The sequence below is a fragment of the Neolamprologus multifasciatus genome, chromosome 1, assembly GCF_963576455.1.
Source record: "Neolamprologus multifasciatus chromosome 1, fNeoMul1.2, whole genome shotgun sequence".
In the NCBI taxonomy this organism is placed as follows: domain Eukaryota; kingdom Metazoa; phylum Chordata; class Actinopteri; order Cichliformes; family Cichlidae; genus Neolamprologus; species Neolamprologus multifasciatus.
In genome coordinates, this window is record NC_140439.1 from 22,142,342 (window position 1) to 22,162,323 (window position 19,982).

The 19,982-nt window shown below is 40.5% G+C and overlaps 2 protein-coding genes across 4 annotated transcripts; both read right to left on the reverse strand.

Annotated features, from left to right (window-relative positions):
- Positions 1–47: 47 nt before the first annotated feature.
- Positions 48–7,917, reverse strand: LOC146525724 (uncharacterized). Its single transcript, XM_085163332.1, has 4 exons — positions 7,447–7,917; positions 6,819–7,238; positions 5,492–5,896; positions 48–621 (listed from the first exon to the last, which is right to left on the reverse strand). Exons 1-4 carry the CDS (start codon positions 7,688–7,690, stop codon positions 287–289), a joined length of 1,404 nt encoding a protein of 467 aa, XP_085019458.1. The 5' UTR covers positions 7,691–7,917; the 3' UTR covers positions 48–286.
- A 1,258-nt stretch (positions 7,918–9,175) lies between these two features.
- On the reverse strand, positions 9,176–19,903 carry gfod2 (glucose-fructose oxidoreductase domain containing 2). 3 transcript variants are annotated; one of them, XM_085163324.1, is made up of 4 exons: positions 19,791–19,903; positions 16,981–17,071; positions 15,175–15,535; positions 9,176–13,405 (listed from the first exon to the last, which is right to left on the reverse strand). In XM_085163324.1, exons 1-4 carry the CDS (start codon positions 19,823–19,825, stop codon positions 12,510–12,512), a joined length of 1,383 nt encoding a protein of 460 aa, XP_085019450.1. In that variant the 5' UTR covers positions 19,826–19,903; the 3' UTR covers positions 9,176–12,509. The 3 variants fall into 3 exon arrangements, with proteins under 3 accessions (XP_085019450.1, XP_085019434.1, XP_085019441.1); XM_085163308.1 differs by having other exon boundaries at positions 16,981–17,098; XM_085163315.1 differs by having other exon boundaries at positions 16,981–17,092; positions 19,791–19,902.
- Between the last annotated feature and the right edge of the window lie 79 nt (positions 19,904–19,982).

Sequence of the window (19,982 nt, forward strand, 5' to 3'; positions counted from 1 at the left end):
GGAAAGCCATTGGCAGAGCATCCCCACCTACTATGGTATTAAAAACATATATCTGATCTATATGATATTCTTGGTATCTTTAAAGGGAAAAGTTAACTGAAAGTTGCTTTTTGTGGCTTTGCAAGGTGAGATGGGGTTCTGGATTAAATACCAGGATGAAGCCGTAACAAAAAAAACCAAACAAACCACTGCACACCTATTGTTTTCACATTTTCATATTTTACTAAAACAAATTCAGAGCATTTTGTGTTTTAAGCAATGCTGGCTGCATTCATCAAAGTTAAAATCAAGAGACTTGCTGCTCTCTGGAAAACAGCAGGAGCTCTTCTCTTTCCTGCTGGAGCTCTTCCCATTTCTTCTGTAGTTCTTCCTTTTCCTTCTGCAGCTCCTCTTGCTGTCTACTTAAGTCGTTGGCTTCCTCCTGCTGTGCTTTCCTCAGAGACTCGATTTGCTCCCTCTCTGCTGCCGCCTCTCTGGCACTAGCTGCACGCAGCTTCTCCAGCAGCTCCCTCTGATGCTCCAGAGTCCGAGCCTCCTCCTTCTGCGTTCTCCTCAGAGCTTCTATCAGCTCTCTCTCCCTCTTGAGCGTACGCTTTTCTCCTTCAGACGTCTTCAATGCACCTGCAAGAGGAGAAGGACTCAGGTTTAGGCTCATTACAGCCTCCAGCACAGTGGAAACCTGGAAAACAGGACTGAGGTGTCTTTTTAAGGGCTGCTACTGATTATTCTTAATCAGAGGGAGTTACAACAGGTATTTGGAACAGATAAACATTTAAAGCAAAGAAAAAAAAGTCCTCAAAATATAGATTTATATATCATATTGTGCCATAATTTGGAGTAATGACTATGTCACTTCAGTCTTGTAAAAAGGAAATTGCTCTAAACCAAAGAGTAGGGAGTGCAGACAGAGTAGTGGCTGCATCAGCACGAGCCCTTTCGGTCTGCCTGTTCTTTTCTTCCTTTCTTTTCGGTTCAGAGTGTGAGCAATGGCACATTACATTCATACATACATACATATATATATATATATATATATATATACACACACACACATATATACATATATACACACACACATTAGGGGTGCAACGATACACAAAATTCACGGTTCGGTTCGGTACTTTGGTGTCACGGTTTGATATTTTTTCGATACAAAAAAAATGTTCATGCCTTTTTAATTTGTCATTTATTAAATTTTCACGGCACATTCTGCACCACATCTCTGTGCGTTCATCATTTGTTTGAAGCCAGCTCGCCTCCTGCAACCACTTTTCCGAGAATACGCGCTTCTTTTGTGGTTCGGACTCCTTCTGACATTTCTTTGGAGGTGGAGGAACATCACAGTAATTGCTTAAAGGAGCTTCTTCGACATCTTTAAGAGTTCTAAACAAATGCCTGTCCTCCTCCTGAAAATCTTATGTACGCAAACACGCGTTGCAACTTCTTATCTTGTGCACGTTTTTTATTTTGACAGCGAATGCGCACCTGCGGACCACTTATGTGCACCCCTGGTTATTTAGCTTGTCATATTGCAGCCACAGAAATTCTTTTGTCCATGAAACCATAAAGCTGCACTTTCCTTTTGCCTTATAGTCTGATTTGTCATAACTTTTCCGTTTTGTGGTAAGCTTTTCTTTGGCTGTCACTTCTTCACGCTGACCTGTCTTATTTGGCTCAGCAGAACTAAAATATATATCCTGCTGCTTTTACACAGGCACTCACATAACGCTCAGCGATTCTCTGCGCGATCAACCTCTCACATGTTTAAGCTTGCTGCTGGAGATTTCACTTGTCATGTTTGCATAGTAAGCTAATGATTGATAAGACGATGTCAGAGGAATTGGTGCGCAAATTATCATCACTCACCAATCAGTGCTGTCGCTCTCTATACACAGTTCGCGCGATTGCAAAGTGAAAGCAAAAAACAAGCGCAAATTCAAACGCGATTTCAATATGTCACATACTGACAGTGGCTCACCGATGGCAATGACATAATTACCCAGCTACATTTCCGAAAGAATGCAAAAGCATTGACATATATTTTTCCTTCCTACGATAGGCCGACGGGCAGGGCAGAGATAGATTTTGGTAGCCCGACTGGAAAAATCGCTGGGCGCGGGACGTCGGGCTAGCGATTTTGCGAGCCCTGTATCTGATTGAGGAATCACTCATCTTTGGAAAAGAGAGTTTATTACAGAGAAATGGCTCTTTCCAAAATAAAAGCTATACTATACGCTTCTTCTGGGCTATATTCTCAGAAGCATATTAAACATATCAGGTTCCCATAAGGAGAATCATGTGCTAACGGCTGTCTAAATGACTCGGGTAAAGTTTGCAGCATGCGTGCTTGTTGTTTTTGTCTGCTTCCACTTGTCTTTGCACTAGGATGGTGTTGCGTAAATGTGCAGTCATATTCGTTGTGTTCCCACTAGTGCTGTCAGTAAATCTTGTTGAAATGAGTTAACGCCACAACACGGCAAATCTCCGTTAACGAGCTACCGCGGATCGCCCTGTGCTTGGGGCTGGACAGCCAACACGTTAACGAGCTAACTGTGCTAACACACTAGTTCCCACCCATGTAATTGAGCATTGCTGGCACATCCAACATACTGTTTTACTTTAGTCCATGACACGCTTACCTTCAGGGCCGTACGTCACATGAAAACCAAAATAGTTCCAAACGCCAGATCTGAATGAGGGTAGGGGAAGTTCAATTTGCCATGTTGCAAGGAGAGCTTAACTTCTTTCTTGCTAGCTTACCCTGCACTCAGTGAATCTGCGTTCGACTACTCCGCCTAGGCTGCACTGTCGAGCGCAGATCCACTGAGCGCTCAACACAGACAGCACCGTTGGAAGGAAAGTTGATAAAATAAATTAAAAATTTTGTATTGTTCCTACATATGCGTACTGAACCGAAATCACTGTATCGAACGGTTCAATATAGATACGAGTAGGGCTGGGCGATATGACCCAAAATTCATATCTCGATATTTTTTAGCTGAATGGCGATATAAGATATATATCTCGATATTTTTTTATAAAGCTATAAGGTAAGAACAAAAAGAGAGTTCTTATTTAAAGCTGTGTCCCAGATGTCACATGGGCACTTTTATTAACATACAGCGCAGATGTACATGAAAAAAAACTACTCAAAAATAAATTATGAGCATTTATTAAATAATATTGCTCCATAAATAAAAGAAAACTATGTTGTTTTTGTGCATAACAAAGACAGATTTCACAGCTGCTCTCTTTCCAAGTTCGTGACTGACAGCCTGGAGTTTGAAATCCGCTTCATAACCGTGTGTCTTACAGGTGCCATTTATGGTCCTTATACACACACAATACGGTAATATTACGTTGAAGCACAGTACGTATCACTCCGCGAGGCTCCTCGGTAGCCGTAATGCTCCGACAATCCATCAAGCGGTGCAGCTCCGTAGCTTAGCAAACGCATACTAAAACATTTTTGACAGATTGCTGAGCGTGGTGTACCACATTAAATCGGTTCGCGGTCATCAAGCACAACCAGAATTCATACATAAGGCGCGCTGTCGGTTTTTTAAAAAATGAAAGGATTTCAGGCCGTGTATGGCGTTAACGTGGTTAGCTCGTTAGCGTGGTTAGCTCGTTAGCACGTTGACGCTGTCCAGCCCCACGCACGGGGCGATGCGCAGTAACTCGTTAACGGAGATTTGCCGTGTCCATCTTGTCGCTTCCTGCTAGTGATGGGATTTCCGGCTCTTTTTAGAGATCCGGCTCTTTCGGCTCGGCTCACTAAAAAGAGCCGGCTCTTTCGGCTCCGAACCGGGTCTTCAGTTTGTTTTGTTGCTTTAATTATTTAATCATTAACAATAATATAAAATTATGCAGAAAAGGAATTACTAATGTAAAAAAAGTGGTTTTATTTATATATGTTTATATATGGCCCCTAGAGACAAAGCATGTACAAACTCTAAAGCATATACAAACTCCAAAAAGCACATACAAACTCCAAAACACATTTCTAGCGTTAACTGAACTTCCAAAACAGAGCTACCCAGATCACTTAAATTACACAATTGAAAACATGTGTGTATTGTTTGTGTATTTATAGACAAGCACTCATATTTATTCAAATAATTTAAAAAAAATTAATTTACCTGTTACTACCACACACCAAATCCGGTTGTTGATACTTCCTGGCTTGTGTAGCCACTAGGTAACAAAAGCTCAACACTGCGCCCTAGCATCCTGGAGCACTTCTGTTGTCTTTTGTACATGATTCTGAGTTTGTACGTGCTTCTGAGTTTTTACGTGTTTTGTAGTTTGTACGTGCTTCTGAGTTTTTATGTGTTTTGGAGTTTGTACGTGCTTCTGAGTTTTTACGTGTTTTGGAGTTTTTACGTGTTTTGGAGTTTGTACGTGCTTAGGAGTTTGTACGTGTTTTGGAGTTTGTATGTGCTTCTGAGTTTGTACGTGTTTTGGAGTTTGTACGTGCTTTTTCTCTAAGGGCCACCATAAATATACTTTATTTATTCACTCCACATAAAATGTAATAATTAAATCATATAATACAAAGAACAACTATTTACATTTTAGACTTTTAACTATTTAAATTTTCAGCTTTTTCCTTTTAAATAAATTTAACGTGAAACAACACAAAACACTGCAAACCACAACACAATTAAATATAAATTAAAATATTAAAACAAAAAGAAGATGCACATTCTCTGTCATATGGGCCTGCATGATTTCTGAATCCTTTATCATCTGCAACTGAAAATAGTGGATGATTACTATACCTTTCTAATGTGACTTTGTTGTCCCTGGCTCTTTGTCTCTGGCTCTGTTCCTGTGCTACTGCGAGTGTAACTAACGCCCCTCCCCCCTCTGCCCAGCGCAAAGTACAGGCCGCGCGTGCGGAGTTTGGCGGAAAAAAGGGCGAGAGAGAGGGTGAGAGAAGGAAAAAAAAACACCTCAGGGAGCCGGCTCGCGTCGTTCACTTCAAAGAGTCGGCTCTAAGAGCCATTTCGTTCGCGAACGACCCATCACTACTTCCTGCAGGTGAAGTGATGGGGGAGGAGGTGGAGTTGTGTTCAGTGAAGGAGAGGCGAGGCCGAGTAACGTTGGGTAAAGACAAAAGTGGACAAAAGAGAGGCAAACTTGTGGCTCCACAACTATAATTATAACGTAACATAGACTATATCGATATAAAAGATATTGTCACATCTTATATCTCGTATAAAAATATATCGATATTTTTAAAAAACTCGATATATCGCCCAGCCCTAGATACGAGTATCGTTGCACCACTAATAAATATATATCTATATATCTATATATACACTCCTCTTCATTGAGAAAATTTCTTTGAACACATTTACATGGAGAAACAGGACCATGCGACCAAAAGCAGGGCTGACCCAGAGTGAAGCATTTAGAGGGAGAGATTTGTATCATAACAATTCCTGTAGACTGAGTGAAACAACTGTGAGCTATAAAATCGTACCTGGAGCCTGTCGCTGCTCTGACGTCTTGTTGTTGGCATGTGAGACCTGAGATGAGTTTAACGGCGGTAAACGCAGCCCATTGGACACCTGCTCTGACAGCAAGTTTGGGTGTCTCTTTGACATGTGTCGGTGCAGATTACTGGAGCTATTTTTCCCGCACTTCAGCTTCTTCGTGCAGATACGGCAACGAGCAGCGTTCAGACTGTCCAAGCGCTCAAAGTGTCTCCAGATGGTACTGCGTAGTGGACGTCCTGCAGGAAGGTCGTCACTCCCTTCTGTGTGTGTTTGAGGTTCTGCTGGATTTCCGTGGGAAGCGTCTAAGATACCGTTGATAGCCAAACTGTTATCGGTTTCATTCACCAGTGTTACTGTCTCAGAGTCTCTGTCCTTCGACAAGACTTCCACTGAAAAGAAAGAAAACATAGTTGTAATCACACAACTCACACCTCATGTCCTTAACTGGAACACCTGACTCCAGGTAGCCTTTAGAGAAGAAGTCACATTATAGCAGTTCACTTATTTTTCCAGATGTAGATTCACAGCTGTTTATGTGTTCTTAAATTTGAGCCACTTAAGTTTGTGTGTATTGGTCACTCAGATAAAAAGGAGACCACATTATATGCATAATCAGTGCCTAAATCCTTTCAAATGATTCTTTATTCTCCTTTTCATAGATACACATGCATGAAAAGGTGTGACACTGGCAGCATCTGACCAATCACAAAGAGATATAAGTCCACTGGGAGCAGAGCGAGTGATCTTAGAAAGGAAAAATCAAACTATAATATGGCATAATCAAGTCTGAAGGCAACAGAGCTACTGCAGACAAAGCAGCAGAGTGGAAGTGAAGGGAGCAGCATAGTACTATGAATTAATGTGTGAGAGGTTTAAGAATTTTGGTCCGTAAGGGTGGAAAAGTGCTTATAGCCTATTCACTTTGATCAGACCAGACCAGTAAAATTACATAAAAGGTTCCTGTAATTATAAACTATAAAGTTTTTGTTAATTTGCAGAAAATATCATTTTTAAAACTGTGAAAACACCGTGAAAAACAAACAAACAGACAAAACCCCAGACATTTCTATAGTGGACAGTGGAAAAACAGTAACTTTTGGCAGGCGGGAGATCTCCTATCAATATCACACTGTAAAATGAAACCCCTGGTATAGAGTTTTCATTCCTCTATTTTTGTCTTGATTACAGAAAACACTAGAAAACAATCCAGAACTTTAGCTACCTCCCTTGATACTGAAGAGGAAGATAAGCAAGGTGTTATCTCTTGTTTGTGTAGATGTGAAACTTTAATATGGCTGTCAAACAGCTTACCTAGAGCATCACTCTGCTCTGTCCCCCATAAGGCCTCATCGGACTCAGGGTTAGTGTTTGAGTCCTGTGAGGAGTTTAAGGGTGTTGGTGGGTACTGCTGGGTGGATAACAGCTCAGAGTACACCTTAGGATGTTTTGAGGACAAGTGTCGCCGCAGGTTGCTGACGCCACCACTTTCAACCAGCTTCTTCATGCAGATGCGACAACGAACGGCGTTCAGATTGTCCAAGCAATCAAAGTGTTTCCAGATCACACTGCGATGTCGCGATCGTTTCACAGGGCGCTCATCACTTGTCTCCATTTGTGTTATTATTTCTGATGGACCCTCCTGTGGAAGGAGATCATTCAAAGAAGAGCTGATTCCAGTTGTGTGTACAGCGGTGATGGTGCCACCCTCATCGTCCTCCAGTGCCACTTCCACTGAAGAAGAAAGAGACAAAGTTACATTTAAGTGGTGAACATTCTGCTACATGATAATACTTAGTGACTGCTCAATACACATAGAATATGGTTTTCACCCTTAACTAACCCTAACCCTTTGGCGGCCTTTTTCTAAAACACTATACAGTATATCTACTTCTGTCCCCACAAAGCTGGGGTTCACTTTAGATGGTTTGACGAGCTGTACCGGAGCAGAACTGCTCTCCTTCCGCCTGATGGTGCTGGTCTTCCCCGGGGCCATGTTTAGATCCGGGTCCGTAACTTCTCGTGGAGAGCTCGTTGGGATGCTTCACACGCAGGTGTCTCAGCATAGCAGTGGTGGAACCACAACCTTTTTTGAGCAAGTGACGAGCGCAGAGAAGACAACGGACAGATCGTGAGTCGTTGTTTTCGAAAAAACTCCAAACTACACTACTACGCGCCCGAACCATCGCGGTGGATACAGGTTGGCACTGCTGTGAATAAAAAGTCAAATGCCACGGCTCGGTATAGAACGAATATTTACTCTGCGGCTATCCGTACTATTAATGGAGTTTATTTGTTTTTGATGTGCTAGCCTAGCTGATACTACGCGCAGCATACGAAAATGTAATAGCCCTACGTCATATCCGGGGTATCAACCGTCGTCTTCCGCGCGGGACAACACTGGAAGCGACGTAGCGACCGGAGTCCATAAAAAGTGAATGACTTTCAGCGATTTTCAGCTACTAAAGGCGACAGAATAACTGCTAGCTTCCACGCGAACGACTGAAAAACTACCAATGAAAGCACACGCTGCCGCTGCTGACCCGGTAGTAAATATGGAAGATGGTTACCTAGGCAGCTTCTACCGTCCACAAGTAACAGATTAATAGCGATTCGCGGCGATCACAAGTAGACATATCTTAAATGTTTACTAAATCTGACTCAAGAGTTAGAGTTTATTTTTTAAATTTTATTTAATATATTTTCTTATTATCATTATGAGGATATCTAGGAGATGCAGTGACTTCTAAAAATCAGATTATTTAATCCGGTCGTGGAGAATAAGAGAATGCTGAAAGAATGAAAATTAAATAACCGAGTTAATAAAAACAAACAAACAAACACTGAAACTAATTATTAAAAACTAAACTGCGTAGGCAATAAAACGTAATGGAATCTAAATTTTACTGATAACAAAGTTCAAAGTAAATAATACTATAAATATAAACTAGTTATCATGATAACTAGTTAGCTCTATGATGTAGCTGTTTACACATTCACCTAACAAATAAAAGATCCCCGGTTTGATCCTGGGGGCAGACACATATCCCTTTGGAGGGCATACAATGTAAAAAAAAATAGCAAAATCAAAGCATGTGGAACTGCCCAATGTGGTGGCCCCTTGTGAGTAAGGAATTAGCTTTATATCTCTATGCCTACACAATAGGTGTGCTCGAGTATAATTGTGAAAATAAGAGCTCTTTAAAGGTGTTTGACATTTGACTCGAGTTTTAAAGATATAACCATGAAACTCTTGTAATTTCATGAGTGAATAAAGTTGGGGTAGAACATTTGCTGCAGCAAACAAAAGGAAAATACACAGATTTGAGTAAAATATGGCAAAAGACTCATGCCCTGCACTTGCTAGAATTAGTATAGATCAATGGAATGGTTTTCTCTTACTGCAACACAGTTTGATAATAATAAAAGATAAACTGGCATCTCTTAAATTGATTGTCTTTGGCATATTCTCACACTCCACATGTTCTCAAACAAGCTGGAGTGGCTGATGCTGTGCCATCAGATTACAGCACAATAGTTCTAATGTAACCCTCACTTTATATGTTTTAAAGGAGCATCAAGGTTGATGGAGGGTTTTTTTTCTTTTTCTATGCTTAGCTTGCCTTGCTTCTTCACAGTTAACACAATAAACAAACTCAGATTAGACAACAGGCGTTAAACAAAGGCAGCCGTTTTTATTAAAGGAAATATCCGTCAAGCAGATGAGCATTACAGTTTCCCTACTTTAAAGCAACACATTAGTGCTTAAAAAACAGGTTTAAAAAGAAGTTCACAGGCTAAAAACACAAAAGAAAATGGCAAACTTTCTCCACTTGAGCTTACAAATAAATATAAAAAGTGTTCTTCAGCGAGCTGGCCGGACGCTACACGCATCACGGTGTTTATTAAATATGTGGCATCATGTCATTCTCAGTGCAAAAACAACAAAACAACTGTAGATAAGAATATGATGATGAATGCTGGAATGTATTTTAGTAGTGTCAGATTATGGAACATCCTGCAGGCAAACGTGACATGCTTTGTGTTTTTTATAAAGACACTTAATGTAAACTCAACTTCCTGTTTTTGTAAAGCACTGTTGGGACAGCATGAAGTAAGAGTGTAACGGGCATCTGTTTATATCTGCAATCCTGCGTGGTGCTGAAAAAGGGGACAGACATGCCAGACGAAAGCAGTACACACCCCCTGTCATTTCCTGTCACACCAGCGTTAGCAACAGTGAAGCCACGATTTGTTAGGATAGTCAGCAGAGGTAAGAAGCAGTGAGCGACTACAACGCCTGTTAAGCTTGTCTGGCTTGGAGCACATTTACACTTTCACACAGATCAAATCCAGTGATTTCACTCAATAAAAACATCAGTACAGTTTCTGAACGACTGGTGACCCCACATGTGTTTAAAAAAAATCTGCAATTTACTTCAGTGCTTAACAAATGTAAACACACCTTAAACACAAACTTTAAAACCACTCAGGCTTTGAATCAAATACATCTCAGAGTTTACCACTAAACACTGTGAATGCTATGAAGAGCCGGCTGCTACTTTAATTTTCTGCTTTGCAGCCTGAAGGCTAGTAGAAGCTCTCTGGTTAAATGGATTATGATCAGTGTGAAGTGGAAATCAGGTGCCAAGAACATCTCCAAAACACTCCCTGAGACACAATCCAAATAATCCACTGATGTTTCATCTCAGCAGTCATTGTTTGCCCAAAACATTACAGAAGAAAACCAAAACAAACAAACAGAGCATGTGAGAATGACTCCCCCTAAGCATCCTAGCTTTTATTTTCAATGTTGTTGTCATCTTATAATCTATTTGATAAATCCATGGACAGTATAAAAGATGGACATAGCTACTGTGATGCTCATAACAGCTTGCCAATCACAAGCTGCTAGCTAACCAGCATACCCTCAAAAATCTTTTTATCTGACACAAAGAATGACCAAAATTTAAAAAACAGACGTAATCATTTATTTAGTGTGACCCAAAATGAGTGACTCAACAGGAGAGTGTTTACACAGGTCAAATTCAATGGTCATTCCCCCCACAGTATTGCAGGTTTTGCCTTTAAAAATAATTATGTTTATGGCACTCCCAGGCTGGCTTCAACTTTTAGACTTGAAAGCTTCGTTCATCTGTTATACTGTCTATGAAAATACACATCAAAATAAACTGGAAATACCAATTTAATATGGTGATCGTATTCCACAAGGTCTACATCCTTATGGAATACTATCAGTCCAAAATGGAAAAACAGGTGCTAAGCGTATGCACCAAAAACTCCCTGAGGCATAATTCAGTTATGCAACAGGACATGGCTGAGTCATCCATCCTAGAGTAGAGCTTTTATTTTGAATTTTTATAATGTACTTTGGTAAAACTGTGACTGCTGCTCTGTCTGTGCAGCAGGCAACTGCACACTTTCTACATCCTCTTTTCCAGCTTACAGGAGTAATAGTTCAGTATACATTTACAGTGGGGAATTCAGGGGCATTGCTACAGACTGTTACTTTATTCTCTACATAGCTTATTTTACTCAATCCCTGGTATCATGTAAGTCATGGCCATTTTGTAACAAACACATTACTAAGCCTCTTTTTTTCAAATGTCTAAAATATACTTATTACATGGTGAAAAATAAAATAGAAAGTAAACTGAACACAGCTCCATTATACTTGCTCTAATTTGAGTTCTATCAGAATCACAACGGGTCATTTGTTAGTCAAATCACCCGGCTGCTGTGATGGTCACAGTCATGGCTGAGGTAAACACTCCCTCTTTTATAAAAAGGTGCTGTTAGTGTACATTAATACCAATATATTTCCATTCAAACATATTAAAGTCTAAATTTTATCTACAGTAGAGAATCACATGGTGTTCCAGTTTCCCTATAGTAATACACAGCATCATTAATCACCTGAAAAATGGTGCTTGAACAAATCTTTCTGTAGCTACAGTACAAAACTTTTAGCACAGGCGAACTGGTGAACTGCAACCAATATGCTGAAACTTACAGACCTGGATTTGCAAAGTGTGGGAAAGGATCCTTGACCCAGAGCTGAAGGCTCAACAAAATAACTATCTATCTAATCGTAAAACTAGAGAAAACCATCAAAAAGGGTGGATATACAAGCTGAGACTATTAATTCAGATAAAATAGGCATACTGTACCCATTAATCCCTCTCACGTTATCAGCGAAAACAAACTCAGATATGACTGAGACACTCTTTTCAATCTGTCCTGAAACCACTGACTTCTTGCAGGGTTCAATGAACTGTTCCTGCTGGCGCATGGTTTATTAGCCAGCGAGCCAGCCGGTGGTCATGGAAATATTAGACTCAGCTCAAACTCTAATACCCAAACTTTAAAAGAAAAAACAACAGCAACAAAATATTAAAAACAATAACCAGAAAAAAAAAGGGATGTTCAGGGGTAATGCACTTATTCAGACTTCATAATTGTTTTCTTTCTATATTAATAAATCAAAAGAAACTGCTCATAAGTTGAAAACAACAACAAAAAACAACCCAACAACCTAAAACCATTTTTTAAAATTAAAATCTACTATTGGCTAACAACTAATATAGGTCTAGATCCTTTTTTAGCCGAAAATCTGAAATCATGACTCCGCAACTTCAAGCTAAGAATGAGAATAAAGGCAGCGTAAGGTGACTGCTGGTGGGGCACAGGGAGCTTTTAACACGTTTAAATGAGCTTTACAGCTATGATAATGTTTTCTGTTGAGAATCAGAATAATAGAGCTGTGGTTTACAAATTTAGTGTACAAACAAATCACATCTGTGAGGGTTCAAGCATTCACAACACAGTCAAATAAAAAAAATTATGTTCAAATTGTGACAAGTGTGTTAAAAAAAACAAGCCAAGTAGTCATGTGTCACATAAAAGGTTGAAGCAGCGGACTTGAAACATTCAGAGCTCCGTTTTGTCAGACATGCAGTAGTCGCACTGGGTGAATTAACAGATCTAGTTTTTGTTTCTCTTGAGAGCCTCACACAGGTTCTGGTTTGGATCAGGTTCATGACTCATGATCTCAACACACTCCCATTCTCCGCTGCTGCTGGACCGCTTCACCGCCTCCACCACCGTCTGCACGTACAGACCGTCCTCAAACGTTGGTGCAGTGGCAACTGGTCCCCGTGCCCAACACCGGCGCTCCTCCTTAGCCTGAAAAGACTGCCTCAGCGCCTTCACCATGGAGCTCAGGCCCTGCAGGAGAGGCAGGGGCATTTCTTTTACCTCTGGTCCCACCCAGCCGTTGTCGCCTACCAACAGCTCCTCACTTTTACTCCCGTTGCGTTGCCCATACAGTTCTGTCCCTCTGGCAATTAATCTCCCAGTGGATCCAACTACCATAACCTCATGTACAAACGACCCCGGCATGTTGAAGTTTAGGGTCACAGTGCAGCACACGCTACTGGACCCTGTCCCACCCATCAACATTTGGAAGAAACAGAAGTCGTCGCTGGTGACGCGGCGTATCCCTCGGATCAAACTGTTTTGCTGCACGAAGGTCCGCAGTAAACCATGCACGCGGTGTGCCCGAGTGCCAGACAGGTAACTCAAAAGGTCGATGATGGCGGAGCCAACAGTGTGAAGACCGCCTCCTCCCATCAGCTCCTCGCAGGTCCAGCCGTACGACTGGTCCAGCAGGCTCGGACCATAGACTCGGACATCACACACCTGCAGTTCGCCCACATATCCCTCCACCAGCAGCTGGCGCATTGCAACAAAAGCTGGCAGGAAGCGCAGGGTGTTACCCATAATGCTGAGCAGCTGTGGGTAGTATCTGGCTGCAGTGACCATCTTGAATGAATCCACAGCAGTTGCAGCTTTCTCACACACGACATTCTTACCGATACCTGAAGACAGACGGAGATTCAGCAGTTATTAACTTACTGCACTGATCTTTGGCGTAGAGCCAATGAGAACAGATTTCACACAATTTATTTTACATAAGCTCAGATCTGCAGCAGTTTCAGTTCGGTGCATCTATCAGAGCGTGCATTTGATTGCTTTACTGTTCATTTCCTCATATTAGGTACGAATAAACCAAAATTATGTGACGGCATCTAGTGAGTGCAGCGTTTGTTATACATTTTAAATCAGACCTCACTAGCCTTTGGAATTGGTCCCATGGATTAGTCCCTCAGCGGGGAAACACTCAGGAAGTTGCAACTAAAACAGGAAACTGTGGTCAACGCTTAGGAATTCCATCAGATACAGTAAGCCCTGTATCAAGTCCCCTTTGATTGGGAAACCTTGTTGATTATGTTTGCTTCAGTCTACTGCTGACAGAATTTGTTCTTTCTGTTTTTTAAAAAAAAATTGTAGCTACATTTGCTGTTGATCAAGGCTTTGATCACCATTAATCACACATCAATAACAAACCCTGAAGAATACGTTACAGAGGAAATGCGTTTGAGATCTGACCTGTCACACCCAGCTGCTTCAGGGCACGAGCCGTTTTCACATACGGCTCTGAACTTTTCCACACCTCACCTGATGAAGCTGTATGTGACACAGCAAATGTTTAACATAGTCAGAATGGACAATGAACGATCTCCGGCCTACTGGAACAAATGGTGCGTGATGGTTGACGGTTCTCGTGTGGGAACAGCACACATAATTGTTTGGTGAAGTTCCAGCAAATGAGTGGGCACTCATGTATGCTGCTTCTTGCATGCTCTACCCAGGCAGTTCCCTTGCTTTAAACAAATGCAGTATTTCCAGCAGTGAGAACGCATCTAAAGTAGACTATCACCTGGTGTGTGCTACATGTGATGTAGGGCAATTACCACACTTGAGTTTCCTGACAATCCATGGAGGTCATGTGTGAAAACAGCTACGGGTGCTAAATCGAAACCCAGAACTGAAACTTGGAAGGGTTTCTATCTGACACATCTGGCTTGTGATGAAGCACAAAGATAAGTGGAGATACCCCCAGAGGAGCTGCATTAGGATTATAGTCATTACAGGTGGAAGCAACTAATAATACATTCCCCAAAATAATGGCAATATCATGAAACTGAGTCCTACAGTTCTGGACACACTGTAAAACAAACATAGAAGATACATCAAATACCTGTATAACTAATAAAAAAAATGTCCCTAATGAGGCTATCAGCAGTAATTATATATTTATTCACCACACTGTGTGTGTAATCAATATTTTTCAGTTTAATTAGTGTGATTAATAATGCCACCGATGTGCTTTTCCCTGCTATCTGTGCTGTCTGCCATTTTCACCGTGTGGTCAGTGTTTCAGAGCACTGCATGTTTTCATTAAAATTTTGTAATTTGGTACCAGAACACTGATAACATGAAAGCATTATTGCAAGAGGAAGAAATATGCAATACTAACATGTGAATCTTAATATTTCAACCTTCATTTAGGGTGTTAACTCTTGAGATGGTTTCTTTCATGACATACTAAATAGGGTTAGTGGTAGGAGAAACTGGAGGCCCTGTAGAAAGCCTGCACAAGAACAGGGAGACCATACAAACATTGTACGAAAGAGTGTTGCCTGGATTTGAACCCCTCTTGCTGTGACAGTGCTAATAGCTCAGTCACTATCCTGCCAAACACACTGTGTTAGATTATGTTATATTTGTGTTTATGGAGTCTTACCCAGTGCCTTGACTGCTATCTGCCTTGTCATGGATGGTGGAATATAGATGCAGACAAGGTCAACATCTTGATGCAGCAGGACGTCGTCAGATTGGCTGGTGTGAAACGGGATGCCGAGCTCCTTTGCCAAGCAGCATGCTTCCTCTTCGCTTCGCCCCCAGAGTGCATGAACCTCAAAGCCTTCAGCTTTTAGCAGTGGGACCAGCACTCGGGCCGTACTCCCCGTGCCAAACACACCGACTCCCGGCAGCATGGTAGAGCTGCTCAGTGGGACCCTATGTGTGAACCATCGCCAGTCACTCCAGCACCTCAACAGCAAATCATCCACTAGCTTTTCAAGGCCTGTGCTGTTGATTTTAGCCTATAAAACAATTAACAATTGAACAGTTAAAGAACAATCAACCTTTATCCAGTAACATAACAAAATCCCGGGAAATAAAAAAAACTCTTTGTGAATGCAGCACTAAGAAATGAGAAAGAGTAGTGAATAAGTGCTTTACCCATTTATCCCAGCTTTATTGACTGTATCTGCAGGTCTAATGAAAATTCAGCCCAGTTTTTCTTATCAGACCTCTGTGACAGGCTCTCACGCCGTGTCCTGCCACATACTTAACATGCCTTTCCTCGTTCACACCCACTGAATGTCAATGTCATCTTTTGTCTTTCAACCAGGCTAAACATAAAAACCAGAAGCCAGAACAATCTAATCATTTAGCTCACTTGATGTTGTTCTGAAAGTTATAAATCACCTGAACCAGTATGAGTTTACTCCCTTGTTTTCCTGATCTGGAATGATAATAGACTGGTGACTGATTTAAATAGCAGGCCATATCTACATTAAATACATATGCATAAAAATCAACTAAGCTGAAAAACATACACAAAAACACAAAAAAAATATCCTTTTAATTCAGAAGTTTTCCAAAAACGTTAATTATAATTCAAAGTAAAAAGTGAAATTGATTTATAAACATTAAATGAACTAAATGTACCACTACAAAGACTACAGTCTTTGGGGACTGAATGTGGACTCTTAGGGAGAAATAAGGGGGGGAAAGGAAAGGTATATGCTGAGAGGAGAAACAGCAGAACAGCAGCTTTGGCTCAGATGTGAACTTCTCTCACTCCATAAATTGCTGTACCTATTTTCCGTTTTCCTAGCAAAATATAAAGAAATGCGGGGTGGGTCCATATTTAGCACAGTGCTATATTGGTGAACAATGAGCATGTCTATCTTGCCGACTCTCCCTGTGGCCATGATGACTGTACAACAGAAGGGTGACGGAGGAAAGTCTGCGTGCCCCTGCACCTGCATTACCTGTGCCACCTTTGGGAACCTTCTCTGGTTTAAACCGCATCCGCGCCAGGCTAAAGCAGCTGAATTCTCTCACACACCGACAACGCTGGCAACTGAGCCGTGCCGTGCCGAGTCAGCTAGACAGATGAGATATCAAAGGCATGACACACAGACTCGTCGCTTTCTGAATCAGAAGTAGTAGCTCGGGATCAGACATATGTCATAAAACACTGCAAACTTCCTCAAAGTGGCCACGTCTTCGTTTCAAACACGCGTACTGCTACAAGTGCACACACACCTACACACACACAGTGAGCTAGCTAAACAGTCAGGTTATTGATAACGTTAGCTAGCACGTTCAGCTAGCTGGCCAGACAACCGCAGAGCGTGCACAAAAAACTCCCAGTAAAGATACTTCTCGGGCTCACTGTTTAGCGTTAAAGTATCTAGAAACGGGTATTATTTAAAACAGATCCCAAGTGAAAAGCAAGGAAACGTTAACTACCTACTGTATTTGGCAGCACAACATCAGCGACGTCGGAAGGTGTCGAGCCGGGCGCTGCCCAGTTGCTAATGGTAACTTCAGCAGCAACAGCAATACTGTGACGGGAACCGGACATACTAAAGCTGTGAAGATAGGTCACCGGCGGAAAATCAACACGGGGGACACATAGGAAACACGTTACGTTTAAACACAAAGATACTAAAAGTTTCACAAAACCTTGCTTTGAAAGATATTTTTTATTAATGTATTAATACGTCTTACGAATAAAATATGTGCCCTTGCTGTTAAGGCATTACTTGAAGTTTCAATAGTTTTCCCATGATTCAGTGCGCTACCTGTACAAATCCCACAGTACGTCAACTAGTTTCACTCGTTTAATCTAAAAATTTTCAATTCAGTTTTATGTAAATCGCAACAACAGTTGCCTCAAAGCTTCTTCCAAGTGGGCAGTCGTCTTGAAATAGGCCTACCCCAAAGCAGTTATCTGACTTGTTATTTTTAACCATTACCAAAACTCAAGGCGTAGCTACCACTCCAATCTAAATATATCCACAAAACAATTTGCTTGCTTTGAGACGAAATTAAGGTTTAAAACGGTTAAAAACTCTCTTAAAGTTATAGCCTAATTCTACCACGTTTACTATTGCAGTGTTTTCCCTTGTATTTCAGTTACGTTAGTGACATCCCTCTCATATAATGTCTCCGGTTAAATGTATTTCGATAATTTATTCTGGTTAATTTTATTTGACAGTATTAGTTACAATTGCACAGATTTCACAGAAACAAACTCAAATATATATTCAATATTTGTTCGTGGAGAATCAATAGTGATTTTTGTTTGTTTTTGAATGGAGGGCCAGTAACATATGTTTCAAATAACCAGATAAGTGCCCTGATGCAAGTATAATAGCAGGACCTTACTTACTGCAACGCAGATACCATTTTAAATGTATCTTTTTTCCCTGATAAGAACCCATTGTTAACTCTTAGTTCATCTGTTGGCACCATGAGCAACACACTAGACTTTAAACTTGTAGAGGTGTGTGTGAGCGCTCATGTTTAACGCTGCTGTTGGCAGGGGTGACTTTGGTTTACATTCTTTTGCCTCTGCTTTTTCAAATACAATTTATTTTTAAAAATACTTTTAAACTTTGGTGTTTACTTTGTGAAATGATCTTGGATGAATACGGTGTGAGGTTTATTTGGCTACTACAGATTTACAGTGTGTAAATAATAAACTAAATCTGCAGAAATAGCAGTGTGATGATGATCAGAAAAGTGACACCTGCAGCATCCAAATCAACAACCATCCAGCCAACCACTAAACCAGCCAAACACTAAACCAGCACAGGAGTGCAGGAAGAGGGTTCTACAAGGCCATCAGGTGGATGATAATGGTTACTACCACCTGGACAGTGTGGCAGTTGACATGGAAAGATGAACAAACAATCCAAGGAAACAGACTGAAAATCAGTCTAACTTTAAATTAGTGAAAAATACCCGTTGATACCTTTTTTGAAATTCTCATAAAATACACACATGATATATCACCATGAGTAAAGTAAAGTAAAACACATCTGGATCACAAATCATTCCACATTCTGGAAGTGAAAAACTGAAGCAATGTCCAAGCATGACTCAGTTCAAAATTGTGGTTTTTGCAAAGTAAAGGAAGGAGGTAGGGCTCTGATCGGGTGTTCTCACCCACTATTTTCACAACAGTGATGTGTATATATGTGTAGGTGCACTAGTATGTTTATATAAGAATATATTTAAAGTATAAATGTAAAAATATAAAAATAGATAAATAAATAAAAAACACATGTAACATGTAATGTAATTGTAATGAAGAATTTCTGATGGACAGGGAAACAGGAAGAAAAAGTGTAGACTATTAACTACTAAATAGTGGAAAGGGGGTGGGATTAAATAAGATTATGCTTCTTCCTACTCCTTTTTGAACATGTAAGTTATTTATAATTATTGTTGCTTTGTTTTCCTTTTGTTTTGCTGTGTTTGTTTGTTTGTCTCTTTTTTCTGTTGTTGTACTATTTTAACATGTTCAAAATAAAGATACAATACAATACAATACAATACACCTTCTGTGGATGCTTATTAGATGTAAGTTGATTAGATATTTATACTGGTGGGGATGCACTGTTTCTATTATTGTCGGTGATTTCACCCCAAAATATGACATTTACTGATGACAATGGCTGATGGTGTGATTAAGGGGGATAAAAGTTATAGGGTGAGACAGAGGCCTATGATATGCCATAGCAACATCTAAAAGGGCAAGTCAAAAGAAAAAGCAGAACATTAAATTATTAGACTTGAATTTAATAAAATTGATCCATCTAAAAAGTGTTTTATTCTCCATGGTTATTTCTGATTGCACATATGTATTAATCAAATTTTACAGTATTGTTATTCTGTATTTGAAGTTTTCCCCCAATTAAACTTAGGTTGCTTTAATCAGTTAATCATCAGCTGTAACTGAAAACACCTTAGTTTGTGATTCTATATATTCTTTTCCTTTGAGAAGGAAATATAAGTCGTTTTACATTAAAATACAGCGTTTGTTTTAAAAAGATAAATAATTAATTAAGTTCTTTTGTGTTTTTTTTTAACACGTTGATAGTATTTTCTTTACACACACGCCTACTTGAACGGTGTCGTTACACACACTGACCAGCAGAGGCGTTATATCACTAACGGTTATGGACAGGAAGCGCAAGGAATTGTGGGACTTTTAGTTCTCAGTGGTGGACGATTACCCTGATAACAGAGCTAAGAACAAGAAAAAACATTTACCGTTGAAAATAAAACAGCAGCCGTGAATTCAGCATATGCAAGAGCTTCGTGTGCTCCGCGGCCGTTTAATCTCGGATGGATTTAGTCGTCGTACGAAGGAGAGCGCCTCACTTTTGCTAAAAAATAAACAGGAAGTTGTTAGCGTTGTGGGACGTGTAGTTCCGCTTGCAGGCCGCCGAGCTTGATAACATA